This window comes from Bos indicus x Bos taurus, chromosome 20, assembly GCF_003369695.1.
Source record: "Bos indicus x Bos taurus breed Angus x Brahman F1 hybrid chromosome 20, Bos_hybrid_MaternalHap_v2.0, whole genome shotgun sequence".
NCBI lineage: Eukaryota > Metazoa > Chordata > Mammalia > Artiodactyla > Bovidae > Bos > Bos indicus x Bos taurus.
This window is the reverse complement of record NC_040095.1, coordinates 55,971,194-55,985,124: the sequence shown is the minus strand read 5'-3', so window position 1 is coordinate 55,985,124 and position 13,931 is coordinate 55,971,194. Positions and strand designations below refer to the sequence as shown.

The 13,931-nt window shown below is 46.3% G+C and overlaps 1 protein-coding gene across 1 annotated transcript in view; it reads right to left on the bottom strand.

The window, feature by feature from the left end:
• MYO10 (myosin X) overlaps nt 1-13,617 on the bottom strand; it is a 262,062-nt gene extending 248,445 nt beyond the window's left edge. The window contains exon 1 of the mRNA XM_027520434.1: nt 13,067-13,617. Within this exon, the coding sequence (XP_027376235.1) occupies nt 13,067-13,087 (21 nt within the window). The 5' untranslated portion in view covers nt 13,088-13,617. The remainder of the gene's footprint in view (nt 1-13,066) is intronic.
• Between the last annotated feature and the right edge of the window lie 314 nt (nt 13,618-13,931).

Below are 13,931 nucleotides of genomic sequence, written 5' to 3'. Positions count from 1 at the left end.
GCTGGATGGCATCACCGACTCAATGGACATGAGTTTGAGCAAACTCTGGAAGATGGTGAAGGACAGGGAAGACTGGCGTGCTGCAGTCCATGAGGCTGCAAAGAGTCAGACACAACTGAGTGAGCAAACAGCAACAAACTGCACCAATGACAATTTCCTGCTTTTGATTCTGCACTACTGTTATCTATTGTTATGTAAGACATCACTCCCAGGGAAGCCGGGTGACAGGTACCCAGGGCCTCTCTGGGCTATTCTGGCAACACCTGAGTCTATATTGCAAAAAAACAAAGCATGCCAGAGTAAGATGATATGAAATAGTGAAAAAGCAATAGATATAATTTACCTCAACATGTTCTCAAAACTTTGAAAAAATATGGCCTCCTTTTATCCTAGTGGAGAACAACAGTTAGTCTGATAACACAGTATAATAAACATTTCTCTAGTGATCTAAGCAGAGGACTTTGGAAATACCAGGTAAAATGCTAGGAGGGAGACCAACAAAAGCCTTAGGGCAGAGAGCACACCTGGAAGTGAATATTCCCACCAGATGGAACAACACAACTTAGGTAACGTGCATGCATGCTGAGGTGTGTCCGACTCTTTGTGACCCACGGACTGTGAGCCCACCAGAGGCTCCTCTATCCGTGCACTTTTCCAGGCAAGAAAACTGGACTGAGTTGCCGTTTCCTACTCCAAATTTAGATGATAAACCACTTCTAAGTGTCCACGTCTCACGGCCAGAGTTTGGATCCTAAATAGAATAAAATTTCAACACTGATAAACGTGTGCTTCCCCATCACTCAAACAGACAAAAAAAAAAGCAATCAGGAGTGGATATAAACAAGGAAGGGTGAAAAAAAATTCTGGAAAAATCCAAATTTAAGCTGTGGCCATAAGAGCATGGCCATGGTACAAGGGTTCTCCACTACAGCGATTCTGCATCCCCTTCCTGACCAGGAAAGAAAGTGTGAAGTCACTCAGACAAGTTCTACTCTTTGCAATCCCATGGACTGTAGTCCGCCAGGCTCCTCTGTCCATGGAATTCTCCAGGCAAGAATACCAGAGTCAGGAGCCATTCCCTTTCTCCAGGGAATTTTCCAGATTCAGGGATCGAACCTGAGTCTCCTGCATTGCAGGCAGATTCTTTAACAGCTGAGCCACCAGGAAAGGATCAGAGGCCAGGGATGCAGCTCAACAGCCTCCAAAGCACAGGACAGCCCAGAGCTTCTATGACTAGCCTAGTTGGAATGTCAAGGGTGCTGAGGTTGAGAAGGCCTACAAAGAGGGTGTGCTTGCCCACCTCTGAAAATCTGAGGCTGAAAACTACAGGAGGGTTGTACAAAGCCTAAAAGAACAAACTGCTGGCGGAGACAGACAGAAGCAGATCTGCACTAAATGACAATGGTATACATTGTAAAAGGTGGAGTGTCCTTTTCACAAAGCACTCAACACTTCTATTTCCAAATCCATGGAAAGATTTCCTGAGGGTAATTAATAAAAATAATAAGCCTTAGGACCTCCGTGGTGGTCCAGTGATTAGGAATCTGCCTGCCAAGGCAGGGGACCTGGGTTCGGTCCCTGCTCCGGAAGATTTCCACATGCCTCAGGGCAGCTTAGACTGTGAGCCACAACTCCTGAATCCCGCAAGCTCTAGAGCCCGCAACTAGAGAAAGCCCATGCACAGAAATGAAGTCCCAGCGCAGCTAAGATAAATAAGTTTAAGAAATAATAATAATAAGCCTTAAAGTCACACACACACACCTCCCTCAACAGTGTTGCATGTTACCTAAATCCCTACAGTTGGAACCACCCCTACATAACTGTTACAGCCCAGGGTTAACTCACAAGGATACTTACAATTCAAAGGAATGAGAATTTAAAAGAAAAATTCATACAAAAATTCCCCAAACAAATGGCCAATGGCTCCCCAGGCAGCATGAAGCCAGGACCCTGTGCGTACTTTGGTCTTAAATGAACATCAGGAACCACAGTGGGATTTTCTGGGGTTGGATGTGGATAGACATCCCACTAGTAATTAACTGAGGGAATGCCTCCCTCCTCCACTTTGCTTCAGAGAAGAACCCAACCCACCAGTGGACACAGAAACCAAGTATCATGCGTTTCCCCTGTGAAACAAGGCATGTCATCAAGACTCTAAGACCCTGTTATCACAGGTACATCATGACAGGCTGTCTCAGCTGTGCCTGCTCCGAGCTGCACAGACACCTCTCAGAAAGCTTTTCTGCCAAACAGTCTAAGCAAACATATGCAAAGCCTATGAGCCAGCATCTCCACTCCCGGAAAATCTAACCTCAAGAAATAATCAGGCAAGAGTGCGATGACCTGGGAATAAGAACGTATGTGTGCTGTTTTCTGTAAGAGCAAGCACCGATAAACACCTAAAATGGACATGTACATAGGAACACATGCGCAGGAAGATGAGCAGGACCACTGAGACCAGACCCCCAGGACACCTGTCTTGGACTGTAGGCTTTAGAGCAGAGCCTGTACATCACAAAGAAAGAAAGAAAAAAAAAAAAAAAGAAGTTAACAAACAGAAACTCAAGAGTGAATCCAATCTTTGGCAGAAAATTATTAATTCTGAACTTGCAGTAGCAGCAATTATTTGATATAAATTCTTGCTTACTATAAATAATAGCAAAAGCTTCCAAAACCCCAAACCCCTCATTTGGCCACTTCACTTTTTAAAAACTGTGGGTTTTTTTTTAATTTTAGAGAAAAATTTCTTCAAATAGAAACTATCAATACATGTGAAACATGCAACAAAATTGGTATTTTCAGGAAATGTAAGGAAATAAAAACATTTACATGACTAGGAAGAAAGATTAACACATGCATAATCCCTTAATATATCTTTATATGTAAACTATTTTCTGGCCAAGATATCTTAAAATTTAGTCTCATCTAAAAACAGATTTTTAATGAATTACTTCTGCTTTCAGTTTCCTTTATAATATACACAAGATTGAAAAGTTTGAGGAGTATTTTCAGAAATAGTGGAAATTCACAATATTATTTACATGACTCATACAATAAAACCAGAATATTGTGTACTTCTTGCACTATCAATAACCTGTAACAGGTAATCTCATTCCTTTTTTTAACCTAAATATTGATGTAGGAATTTTGTTGACAGTGCTAACAACTAACATCTGCCTTAGCAAAGCCAGCCTTCCCCAAACTGAAATGAACTAAAGAACCACAATGACTCAAGAAAGGTCTTCTACTTTAGTGTTGCTGTCAGTAAAACAAAGTTATTGCGAAAATCTTGACTGCAACCATATAATTAATGATTCTACTGAAATATGGGCAAGAAAAGCAGGTCTGTGGAAAATTTACTATGGAGCATATGTCTATTATTCATGCAAACATCACTTGTCCATCAACAGAACACCCACGTATGTGCAACTATAATTATCTTCGTTCATCTTTGATGATCTGACTTTCGGCAAGAAAACCCATAGCTTTAGACATTTTTTTATTACATCCCAATGAATGTATATCTGTCAAAGTAGGAGATTAGAAGACACTTATTTACCAATTTGGAAGCTTGATTTACAACACATATTTAGAGATGTGATTCAGGGTGTGCATTCGTATTCTTGTCCCTGGCTCTGAAAACAATGGGGGCTGCCTGTATAGACGCAAGATTCTTAAGATCTAATGCTTTTCTCAAGTAACTCTTAAGTGAAAAACACTGCATATGTGCTCTCACAGAACCAGATACAGAGGCAAACAGAACACTAACAGTAAGACCGAGGAAGTTTTTGTCCTTTGTTCACGGCATTTTCTAAATTTTCTAAACACAGTACATACTCTATGCAGGATAAAGGGGAAAAAATTAAATCTAAGAATGACACGGAAAAGTAATATACAGTATCTATGTTTATCAAGGCTTTTTTTTTTCTTAAGAATACTCCTAATACTGATATATTTCTAGTAACCCAATTTAAGTAAATGAAGCTGATAAACCCAAAAATCAACAGTAGCCACACACATAAGCATGCCAGCTACTAGAAAAGCTTCTTTTAAAATAGACCTTTTTTATTCTTGAAATTTTCTTTTTTAATACTTTTGTGAATGGAATTCCTTTCTTATATATTTTCAGACAGTTCAATGCTAGCATAAAGAAATAGTTATTTTTTGTATATTGATCCTGTATCTTGCAACCTTGCAAAACTCACTTATTAGTTCTAACATATATGAATACATACATACATATATACAATCTTAGGATTATCTATATGAAAAGAAAGTGAAAGTCGCTCAGTTGTGTCCGACTCTTTGCAACCCCTTGGACTGTAGCCTGTCAGGTTCCTCTGTCCATGGAATTCTCCAGGCCAGAATACTGGGGTAGCCATTCCCTTCTCCAGGGGATCTTCCCAACCCAGGGACTGAACCTGGGTCTCCTACACTGCAGGCAGATTCTTTACCAACTGAGCCACTGGGGAAGCCCCCTAGGATTATCTATATATAAGAGTATAAAGCTTTTAATTTCTTTTCTTTGCCTTATCACACTGGCTGGTTTTAACAAAGCAGACATCATGAGCACAGACTCTACAAAGAGGTACTTCTCTCTCTCTCCACAATGCACATCACTGTCAATGGATACTGCTTGCTGCTAAGTCGCTCCAGTCGTGTCCGACTCTGTGCGACCCCATAGACGGAAGCCCACCAGGCTCCCCCGTCCCTGGGATTCTCCAGGCAAGAACACTGGAGTGGGTTGCCATTTCCTTCTCCAATAATGGATACTGCTTACATGTTATTAACTGACCCCCCAAAATGACACAAAAGAACTATGGGATTTTTTTGGAACCCAGTAGATCCAACCAGTCCATTCTAAAGGAGATCAGTCCTGGGAGTTCATTGGAAGTACTAACGCTAAAGCTGAAACTCCAATACTTTGGCCACCTCATGCGAAGAGTTGACTCATTGGAAAAGACTCTGATGCTGGGAGGGATTGGGGACAGGAGGAGAAGGGGATGACAGAGGATGAGATGGCTGGATGGCATCACTAAGTCGATGGACGTGAGTTTGAGTGAACTCCGGGAGTTGGTGATGGACAGGGAGGCCTGGTGTGCTGCCATTCATGGGGTCGCAAAGAATCAGACACGACTGAGCGACTGAACTGAACTGAATTAGGTAAGAGGCCAAGTGAAAAAGCTACTGTCCATGCCACCATACAAACCTCATCTTACCTTGCCCTTGAATCACTGACAGGTAGTCAAGATAAACATTCCATCCGCAAAGTACAAAAATTCAACTTTACCTACATTTTCTAATGTAAATCTCTTTTTTTAAAAAAAATAATTATCAGAATGTTAAATGCCTGTATACAGAGGCAATTTTCATCCTGGAAGAATGGATCCTGAAGCTGGGGGGAAGGTAAAACTATGAAATGCCTAACTGCCATCTGGTCGTCCCCTGCTCTGGCCACGTTTCAACAGATGCGTCATGGCTTTGCCACAAGAACTCTAACACTTTTTCCTATAACTGGCAAAGTCAGATGATGTGATGTCATGCAACATGAGAGGATAGGTTTAAATTGGGAGTTTTGTACATTAAGCCTGGCGGACACATTTTCCGAACGGCTCTTAGCAAAGCAGAAAAATGTTTTATTCAAGGATGCTCTTTGGAAAACGTTCCACTCCACTGTCAATGATCAGTCCCCTCACAAACATTCATAAGCTAACAAGTAAAACAACAGACACAGAGGCAGTCTGGAAGGTAGCCAGATAACTTAAAGATTCCATCAAAAAAACCTCCAAGAGGAATTCTCTGATAACTTGAGAGTTAGAACTGGGGAGATAAATGAGTTCTACCCTTTCTTTCAATTAAAAAAAAGAAACTTCTCAAAACTCTAGTTTTCCAAATGCCTTACTATCTAAATCTCCCTACCATCCTCATGAGCTTGGGGCCTGCAGCTTTAGAAGCTACATTTTATGAGGATACATGTCCTTCCTGAGTAAAAAAGCACACCAAATAAAGATTAGAGGCATGCTCAAAAGCTGATGAACATTTTCCTGCTGGGTTTGCAGAGTTTCTGGGGGGTGTGGGCCAGGTTTTCCCAAGCCTCCAAGCAGTTTTCAACTCAAAACCTATGTACTAACTGCCTAAGGTTGAAGGTACTTCAACAAAGAAACAGTGATGCGAGCATAAGACAAATGACACCAACGGAAAAGGAAGCATGGCAGTGAAGAGCCCAGAGGCCCTGGAGACAGCCTGTCTGGGGTCAAAGCCTGGCCATCACTGTGTGACCTTGGGCCAATCACTTAACCTCTCTGGGCCTCACTTTCCTCATCAATGGAGCCCTACTCATAAGGCTGTCAATTACTTACTGAACGAATTACTGAATGTAAAGTGCTCAGAAACATGCCTGGCACATAGCACTCAATAAACTGCAGAAGTACTCTTCACTGTCTTCAAAGAATTATAAAATGCTTCATAATCAAAAGGAAAAGTCAGAACCATCTCCCCTCCTGACATTGAAAAAAAGAAAAAGAACCTGTACTTAAGAGGACAACAGCAGCTACATAGGATAGCATCCCATGGTAGAGGACCTTTGAGTGCAAACAAGGTGATAAAACTTATAAATCAAATATTTACCTTCTCAAGACTACACATTTGAGAAGGAAAATATCAACGCCTCTAGCTAAAAGGGGGAGAAGGCAATGGAAGCCCACTCCAGTACTTTTGCCTGGAAAATTCCATGGAGGGAGGAGCCTGGTGGACTGCAGTCCATGGGGTTGTGAAGAGCCGGACATGACTGAGCGATTTCACTTTCACTTTTCACTTTCATGCATTGGAGAAGGAAATGGCAACCCACTCCAGTGTTCTTGCCTGGAGAATCCCAGGGACGGGGGAGCCTGGTGGGCTGCCATCTATGGGGTCGCACAGAGTTGGACACGACTGAAGGGACTTAGCAGCAGCTAAAAGAGGGTAAATTCCTAACACAGTTCAGTTCAGTCGCTCAGTCGTGTCCGACTCTTTGCAACCCCTTGAATCACAGCATGCCTGGCCTCCCTGTCCATCACCAACTCCTGGAATTTACCCAATATCATGTCCATTGAGTCGGTGATGCCATCCAACCATCTCATCCTCTGTTGTCCCGTTCTGCCCCTGCCCTCAATCTTTCCCAGCATCAGGGTCTTTTCCAATGAGTCAGTTCTTCACATCAGGTGGCCAAAGGATTGGAGTTTCAGCTTCAACATCAGTCCTTTCAATGAATACCCAGGTCCTAACACAACCAGGACAGAAAGAAATAGAGCCAAGTCCACAGGAAAGAGAGGAGTGACCATGAACTAGATCTGTGGAGATGGTTTCAAAAAGGAGCTAGACAGGCAGGATATCAGATCGACAGAGAGGACAGGACAGACAAAGGTATGGTGTAGGCCGGGTAATAGATCCTGTGGAATCCAATTCACAGAGGGGAAATGAATAGAGAGTTGCCAAATCAGCAAGCCTTGGAAACTAGACTAAGAATGTGAACTTGACTTTATAAGCAATGTACACATGCTTCTTACAGAATTCTGGAACATCAGCCAGACGTGTATTGGTCAAAAGGGAGAAAATAAATGCAGTCCAACACCAGAAATGATACTGGAGACAGCCCCGAGGCCAAGATTTCCCTGCTCCATTGAGGAATGGAGTTCCAGTCACTATCAGAGGCCACTTGCTCTTAATTTCCAAGTTACTCTAACCTTGCATTACTCCTCACCTACCAAGTGCTTTGTAAATCTTATCTTGAATTCTCTTAACAACCATGCAAGGTCAACACTACTATGCTCACTTAGAGACAACAGAACTTGGGCACACTCTGGGAGACAGTGAGGGACAGGGAGGTCTGGCATGTTGCAGTCCGTGGAGTCACAAAAAGTCGGGACACAATTTAGCGACTGAACAACATAGACAGAGAACTGAAGCCCTGGAAGGTCAGATAACCTGAGAGCCTGTAAGTGCGGAGCGGGTGTGCAGCCAAGCTCCCAAAGCCCACATCTTTTCTACTCTTAGTGATGAGGTGCTTTCATCCAATCTGGGGGCATGCAGGCCCCAGGAGTGAGGTCCAGCTTCCTGCAGACTGCCCGGACAGCTCCTGCCTGAGTGCATGTGTATGTTAGTCTCTCAGTCGTCTCCAACTCTCTGCGACCCCAGGGACTGTAGCCCACCAGGCTCCTCTGTCCATGGGATTCTTCAGGCAAGAATACTGGAGTGGGTTTCCTTCTCCAGGGGATCTTCCCGACCCAGAGATAGAACCTGGGTATCCTGCACTGCAGGCAGATTCTTTACCATCTGAGCCACCAGGGAAGCTGGAGTGCTCCCTGCAAATCAATGACCTGAGAGCATTACCCAACAGTTATCCTGAAGGCAAAATTTTGAAACCCATTTATAAGAAGGTATCCTACGTCCCCCTGCCCAATCTCCACAGAAGAGCACATTCAAGGTGCCTGTCCTTAAAGGTGACCCCACTTAAAAGGCTGCTGGAAAAGCAAACACACCGCCCTCTCTCTGCCTGGCTCTGGTTAAACAGTGCTTGACCCGCCCACACTGCTCTGGGCCTGATCTGGTGAGAGGTGAGCACCCAGGGGACCACGGCTCCCTGCTTGCCGCTGCTCCTGCGGCTTTGCTGTACACAACATGGCAAGGCCAAAAAGTGCAAGAGAAACCCCTGCAGGTGTGCAGAAAGGGCAAGGCACTGTGACTTCCCTGGTGGTCCAGTGGTTAAGACTCCACACTCCCAATGCAAGGGACCTGGGTTCAATCCCTGATCAGGGAACTAGATCCCGAATGCTGCAACTAAAGATTCTGCATGCCCCAACTGAGATCCGGTGCAGCCAAAGAATTATTTTTTTATTTTTTAAAAATTAAAAGGAAGGGCAAGGCACTGTGACTTCACTGCGGGACAAGAAGACACCAGGGAACGCTCTGATTTCATTTTACAGTCGTCAAAGGGGTCACCTGCAGGATGCGGTGGGACATAGAAGTCCTGAATGTTTGCCTTTGCCCTTGAGGGATGATGGGGAGGCGGGTGGAGGGCGGGGGGTAGCTGCCCAAAACAAGAGTCTTCAGTTTTGTTTTGCTTTTTTACCAAGACAAAAAAGTACCAATAAGATGCGGTGGAAAAGGGGGAGAAAAATAGGCTTAAGAACTCGTTCCAGCTTAAAATAACTATTTGAGCTTCCAGGTAACAACCAAAACTAAGACACCCTTCCAAATTAAGTAGAAATAAGGAAGATGCTTCCACGTAACACCTTGAGCGGTGGGTTTGTTCCCACCCAGGCTGAACCAGGCTGTGAGAAACAGGTACAGCTGGAATGTTTTCCACTGACAATGTAGTCCTTAAAACATTAATACCTGCTTTATGTGTTTATGAGCATCTTACTTGTGTACGTCTTACATATTCTGAAAATCAAAGTGTTCACATGTGTCCCATTAACAGCCCTCAGAAGATCTTTCGTTTGATCAGCCATTACGCCACACCTGTTCCTACAACAGAAGACAGAGAAGTCCAGCTGTTTGAGGTCCAGCCAGCACTGACTGGCCCTTCCAGTATTGTAAGCACTCTACCCAGCCCTGGAGGAAAACAGCAGCCACTTCAAAACATCAACACATCTGCGTGGTAGTCTTGCCACTTTTCCTAGCTGAGCCTTTTCACTTTTAAAAGTGCATCTGGTTTCAGACACACATAACCTTAGGTTCTTCCTGAAGTCAACTTTTGAACAGCTTACCTCTAAACATTGAAAAGGCAAATTTCCCAGAAGTGTGCACACAGTTCACTCGAGAGAAGTCATAAAGATCTAAGACAGGGCATGAAGAAACGGAAACGCAGTTGGGGAGCCTGGGGCCCTCAGTTTCTCCAACTCCCGGGTACATTGTGAAGTCAGGAGCCATCAGCTGCTAGGCACAAACCTCATGCGCTTCCAGCTGAGCGGCAGCCCAGTGCTACTTAGAGCAGACAAGAAGGCTGTGTCTGCAACACAAAAGGAATTAATTCCACATGGAACTGCTCCACGGGTCTAGCTCAGTGGTTCTCAACTGGGAGTGATTTTTGCCCCCCATGGCTCATCTGGCATCATCTATCTGAAGACACTTCGGTTGTCATGACTTGAGGATGCTACTGACACCTAGTGAGTCGAGACCAGGGAGGCGGCTCAACACCACATGATACACAGGACAGTCCCCCCATCAAAGAACTGACGGACCCAGAATGTCCTTGGTACCCAGCTTGAGAAACTCTTGCTCTAAGTGGCAGCTGCTAGTCACAAGGAGCTCTTTCCTTGCTATTTGGCCCTTCACAGAGAAAGCTAATACATGCAACAATTTTTTTTTTTCCAATTGTTAACATTAGCTTCAAACTGCTGTCTGACAAGCAACAAGTCATTATGCCTAAATCACAAAGGGAAAAGGTACCAAAGAACAGGACATCACTTGGCAATACAAGAGGCCCTACAAATCTGCTGTCCTTGGAAATATATCACTTCCACACTTACTGTTCCTGCTGTAACAGGACATTACAAGATGTTCTTTGCTGGACAATTTAACAAAAGGGTGCTCTGTTATAAGATACTTAAGAGAGACAGGATCTACAGTAGAGGAGTAAGTCTCCAGAGAACACAACACTGCATAGCCGATCTGGCCCTGCTGACTTCCCATCCAAAGTAACTATGGTTAGGGGAGGAACTCTGATTAGAAATGAATATTGACTAGAAATCAATTAATCAGAAATTTCTGATTAGAAATTAACATTGCAATACAAAAACATCACAAGAGTAAAAGCATAACTTTAAGCCCATAAAAATTTCCCCCAGTACTAAAGTCACCAGCAACAGACGATAAAGGCTGTGGGTTCTGTAACCTCTTCAACTTTGGGCAAGGGTCAACCTTTGGGTTAAGATTTTTCATCTAGGACAGGCAGGGAATGGAGAAGTTTATCACTGAACGCCAACTTCAATATTATGTTACTCATGGATATAATGGCACCCCACTTCAGTACTCTTGCCTGGAAAATCCCATGGACAGAGAAGCCTGGTGGGCTGCAGTCCATGGGGTTGCTGAGGGTCGGACACGACTGAGCGACTTCACTTTCACTTTTCACTTTCATGCATTGGAGAAGGAAATGGCAACCCACTCCAGTGTTCTTGCCTGGAGAATCCCAGGGACAAGGGAGCCTGGTGGGCTGCCGTCTATGGGGTCGCACAGAGTCGGACACGACTGAAGCGACTTAGCAGCAGCAGCAGCATGGATATAAAATCCAACAACCAGGTCTTACACTAAACAAAAGTATAGTGTAAGGAGAGAGTTATTTCCAAGTCCAAGGGTAGAATACCAGGGCAGGAGGCTGCAGCTGTTCCACGTTATCCTGCAGTTCTCCCCACGTGCACTAGGGGGCAGAGTTCTTCCAAAGGGGAGGTCATTAGCCTCCCGCGGTCCACAGACAGGCTTCGTGGGGACCCAGACCCCAACAAATCGAACACAAATTCTATGTCTCATCAAATTTCCTAAGAGACTCACAACACAAAAGCAAAATAAGGACCTCCTTCCTGCCACCAAAAAAAAGTTAAGAATTAGTGTCCCGCAGGCAGAGCCTTAGGTTTTCTTACAGATGAAAGCAATTAAACATAGCCCGCTGGTCTATCATCACTGGTTAACCTGCAACTCCTGCAGAACGTTCTGGTGCCTTCTTACAGGCATGAAAACAAAGGTCTATGGATTAGAAAACGCTGGTCTTACAGTTATAGTGTTCATTAAAAAAAAAAAAGTAGAAATATGCATTAATGAATGATTAACTACTTTCCAATTCACATTTCATCGTGAATGTAGGCATCACACGTGAGAAGCCACTTTTTGGGGAAAAAAAATGGATATTACTATTACACAAGAATATACCACTTTGGCCATTATAGACTATTTATATTACAGTAAGTGGGCACCTGGAAAGTACAATGACTTGAAATAATAAATCCAATTAACTCTGATAAAGCCAGATAGCCAACACAGAGGCAAACCCTCACCGATCTAAATTGCTGGAAGGTTCCAAAACTGTCCTGGGTTTACAAAACATCCCCTGGCTTTCAATGAAAGTCACATCAGACTCCTTAAGCTAACTAAGTTTACTTTGAGCCACTTCAAACCTCAAACTTAAATAGAATTTGTTAAATAAACACAACCAAGAAAGGAAAGGGAGCCAAGAAACCACAGTAACGCTCGATCCCAGGGAAAAAAAAAAAAAAAAAGGTTCTCAAGTCAAGGGTTTCAAGTAACCGTGGTGTCCCACCCTCAATGACCCTAAAAGGAACATCAGTTCCATCTCTCAAAATAACCAAAGTGCGCCCTAAACGATTTTCTTTACATTCGAATTCAAAATCTTCCAAGGACAGTCAGCACAAACATGTGATCTTTTGATCTCACGCTCTGGAATGATCTCAAAGCCTGAAGGAGCACTTCTTGGGGAGCACTACAACCTACACTCCAAAGGTCCGACGGGCGAAGAACTCAAGTCAACGACTGAACGCTCGCCGCCCCCTTCTCACACTTCATTAAGCGTCTCCTCTGGAAGTGTTTGCGCCCCTCTCACAGGAAGCCGGCACGTTTTGCAAAGGAAATACCAGACCAGACCTTTCTTGGAGAAAAGGCACGTCCCCGATGAGCCTTTTCATGGGGTTTCCCGGACCCCGGCAGCGGGGTGGGTAGCCCTCCCGTCGGGGCCCCTCGTCCGCCGGCTCACCTCGCCCGGGGCGCCGCGGGACAGCCGGTAAGCCAGCCGGTAAGCCAGCCGCCCCTGCGCCAGGACGCTCACCTTGGCGGCATCCCGGAGCCAAATGAGAGCGCGGGACAAAATAAAATCCCTCCCCGGCTTACTTAGCCGTGAGACTTCCCACCCCGGGGCTCGATTTCTGGCGACTCCCCGAAAGTTTCGCCCTCTCGGGCTTAGCGCGCGCGGTAGCGGGTGTGCGAGCGGCGCGGGGGGCGCATCTCTTCCCTCCCCGGAGGCCAGGTCCCCGGCAGGAAGGGAGCCCGCGCCCGCCCTCCCGGCCGCGAGCTCACTCACCTCGGGGAAGAAGTTGTCCATTGTTCCCCGTGCGCTCCCCAACTTGCCCGAGTCCGGCTCCCAGCTCTCGCGGAAGTCAATGCAGCCCAAGGTCCGGGGGAACCATGCGTGTCACGGCGCGACTCCCAGAAACTCGAGCCCGCGGGGTTCCCCCGCTGCCATCTCCGTCTCCCCCTTCTCGGCTTTCGCACCTTTTGTTTGCCCAAACCCCAGTCTCTTAACGCATCCGTCCCAACTGCAGCCTTTGTCTCCTCGGGCTCCAAGTTCCTCACTCCTGGGCGCAGCGCTCGCGAGCGGAGAAGAACAGCTGGTGGCACATTCTTCCCCCGGGCTGGGGGAGGGCGGCGGGGGGCGATTGTGGAGCGCGCCCCACTCCCTCTGCGCTCCTGCCCGAGGCGCTTCGGGCGGGCAGGGGAACAGCGGCCACAGAGCGAGCCCCGGAGGTGGCTCTCCCGGCTCGAGCGCCGCGGCGGTGAGGATTCGGGCGCCCGGGTCTCACCGGCTCACGGTCACACCGAGACTCGCGGACAGGGGCGCACGGCCCGCCCCGCCCTCTCGTCCGGGCCCGCCCACTCGTTCGTCTCGCCCCGCCCACATCTGAGCCCCGCCCACTCAGCCGGCCCATCAGAAGCTCGTTGGCCACGCCCTACTCCTCCAGGAGCCCCGCCCTCAGCCCGCTCCTCCCCGCGCTTCCGCCAGGTTAGGCCTAGCCGGGCCAGCCGCCCCCAACTTCGCCCAGGCCCCGCCCACTCCGCGCCTCGGGCCGCCGCGGGCTTGGAGGCTCGGAGGCGGGCGGGGCCCGAGCGGCTCGCGGACTACCTCCCCGCCTCCTCCCCTCCCGACCATGGGGAGGGTAGGAGAAGTT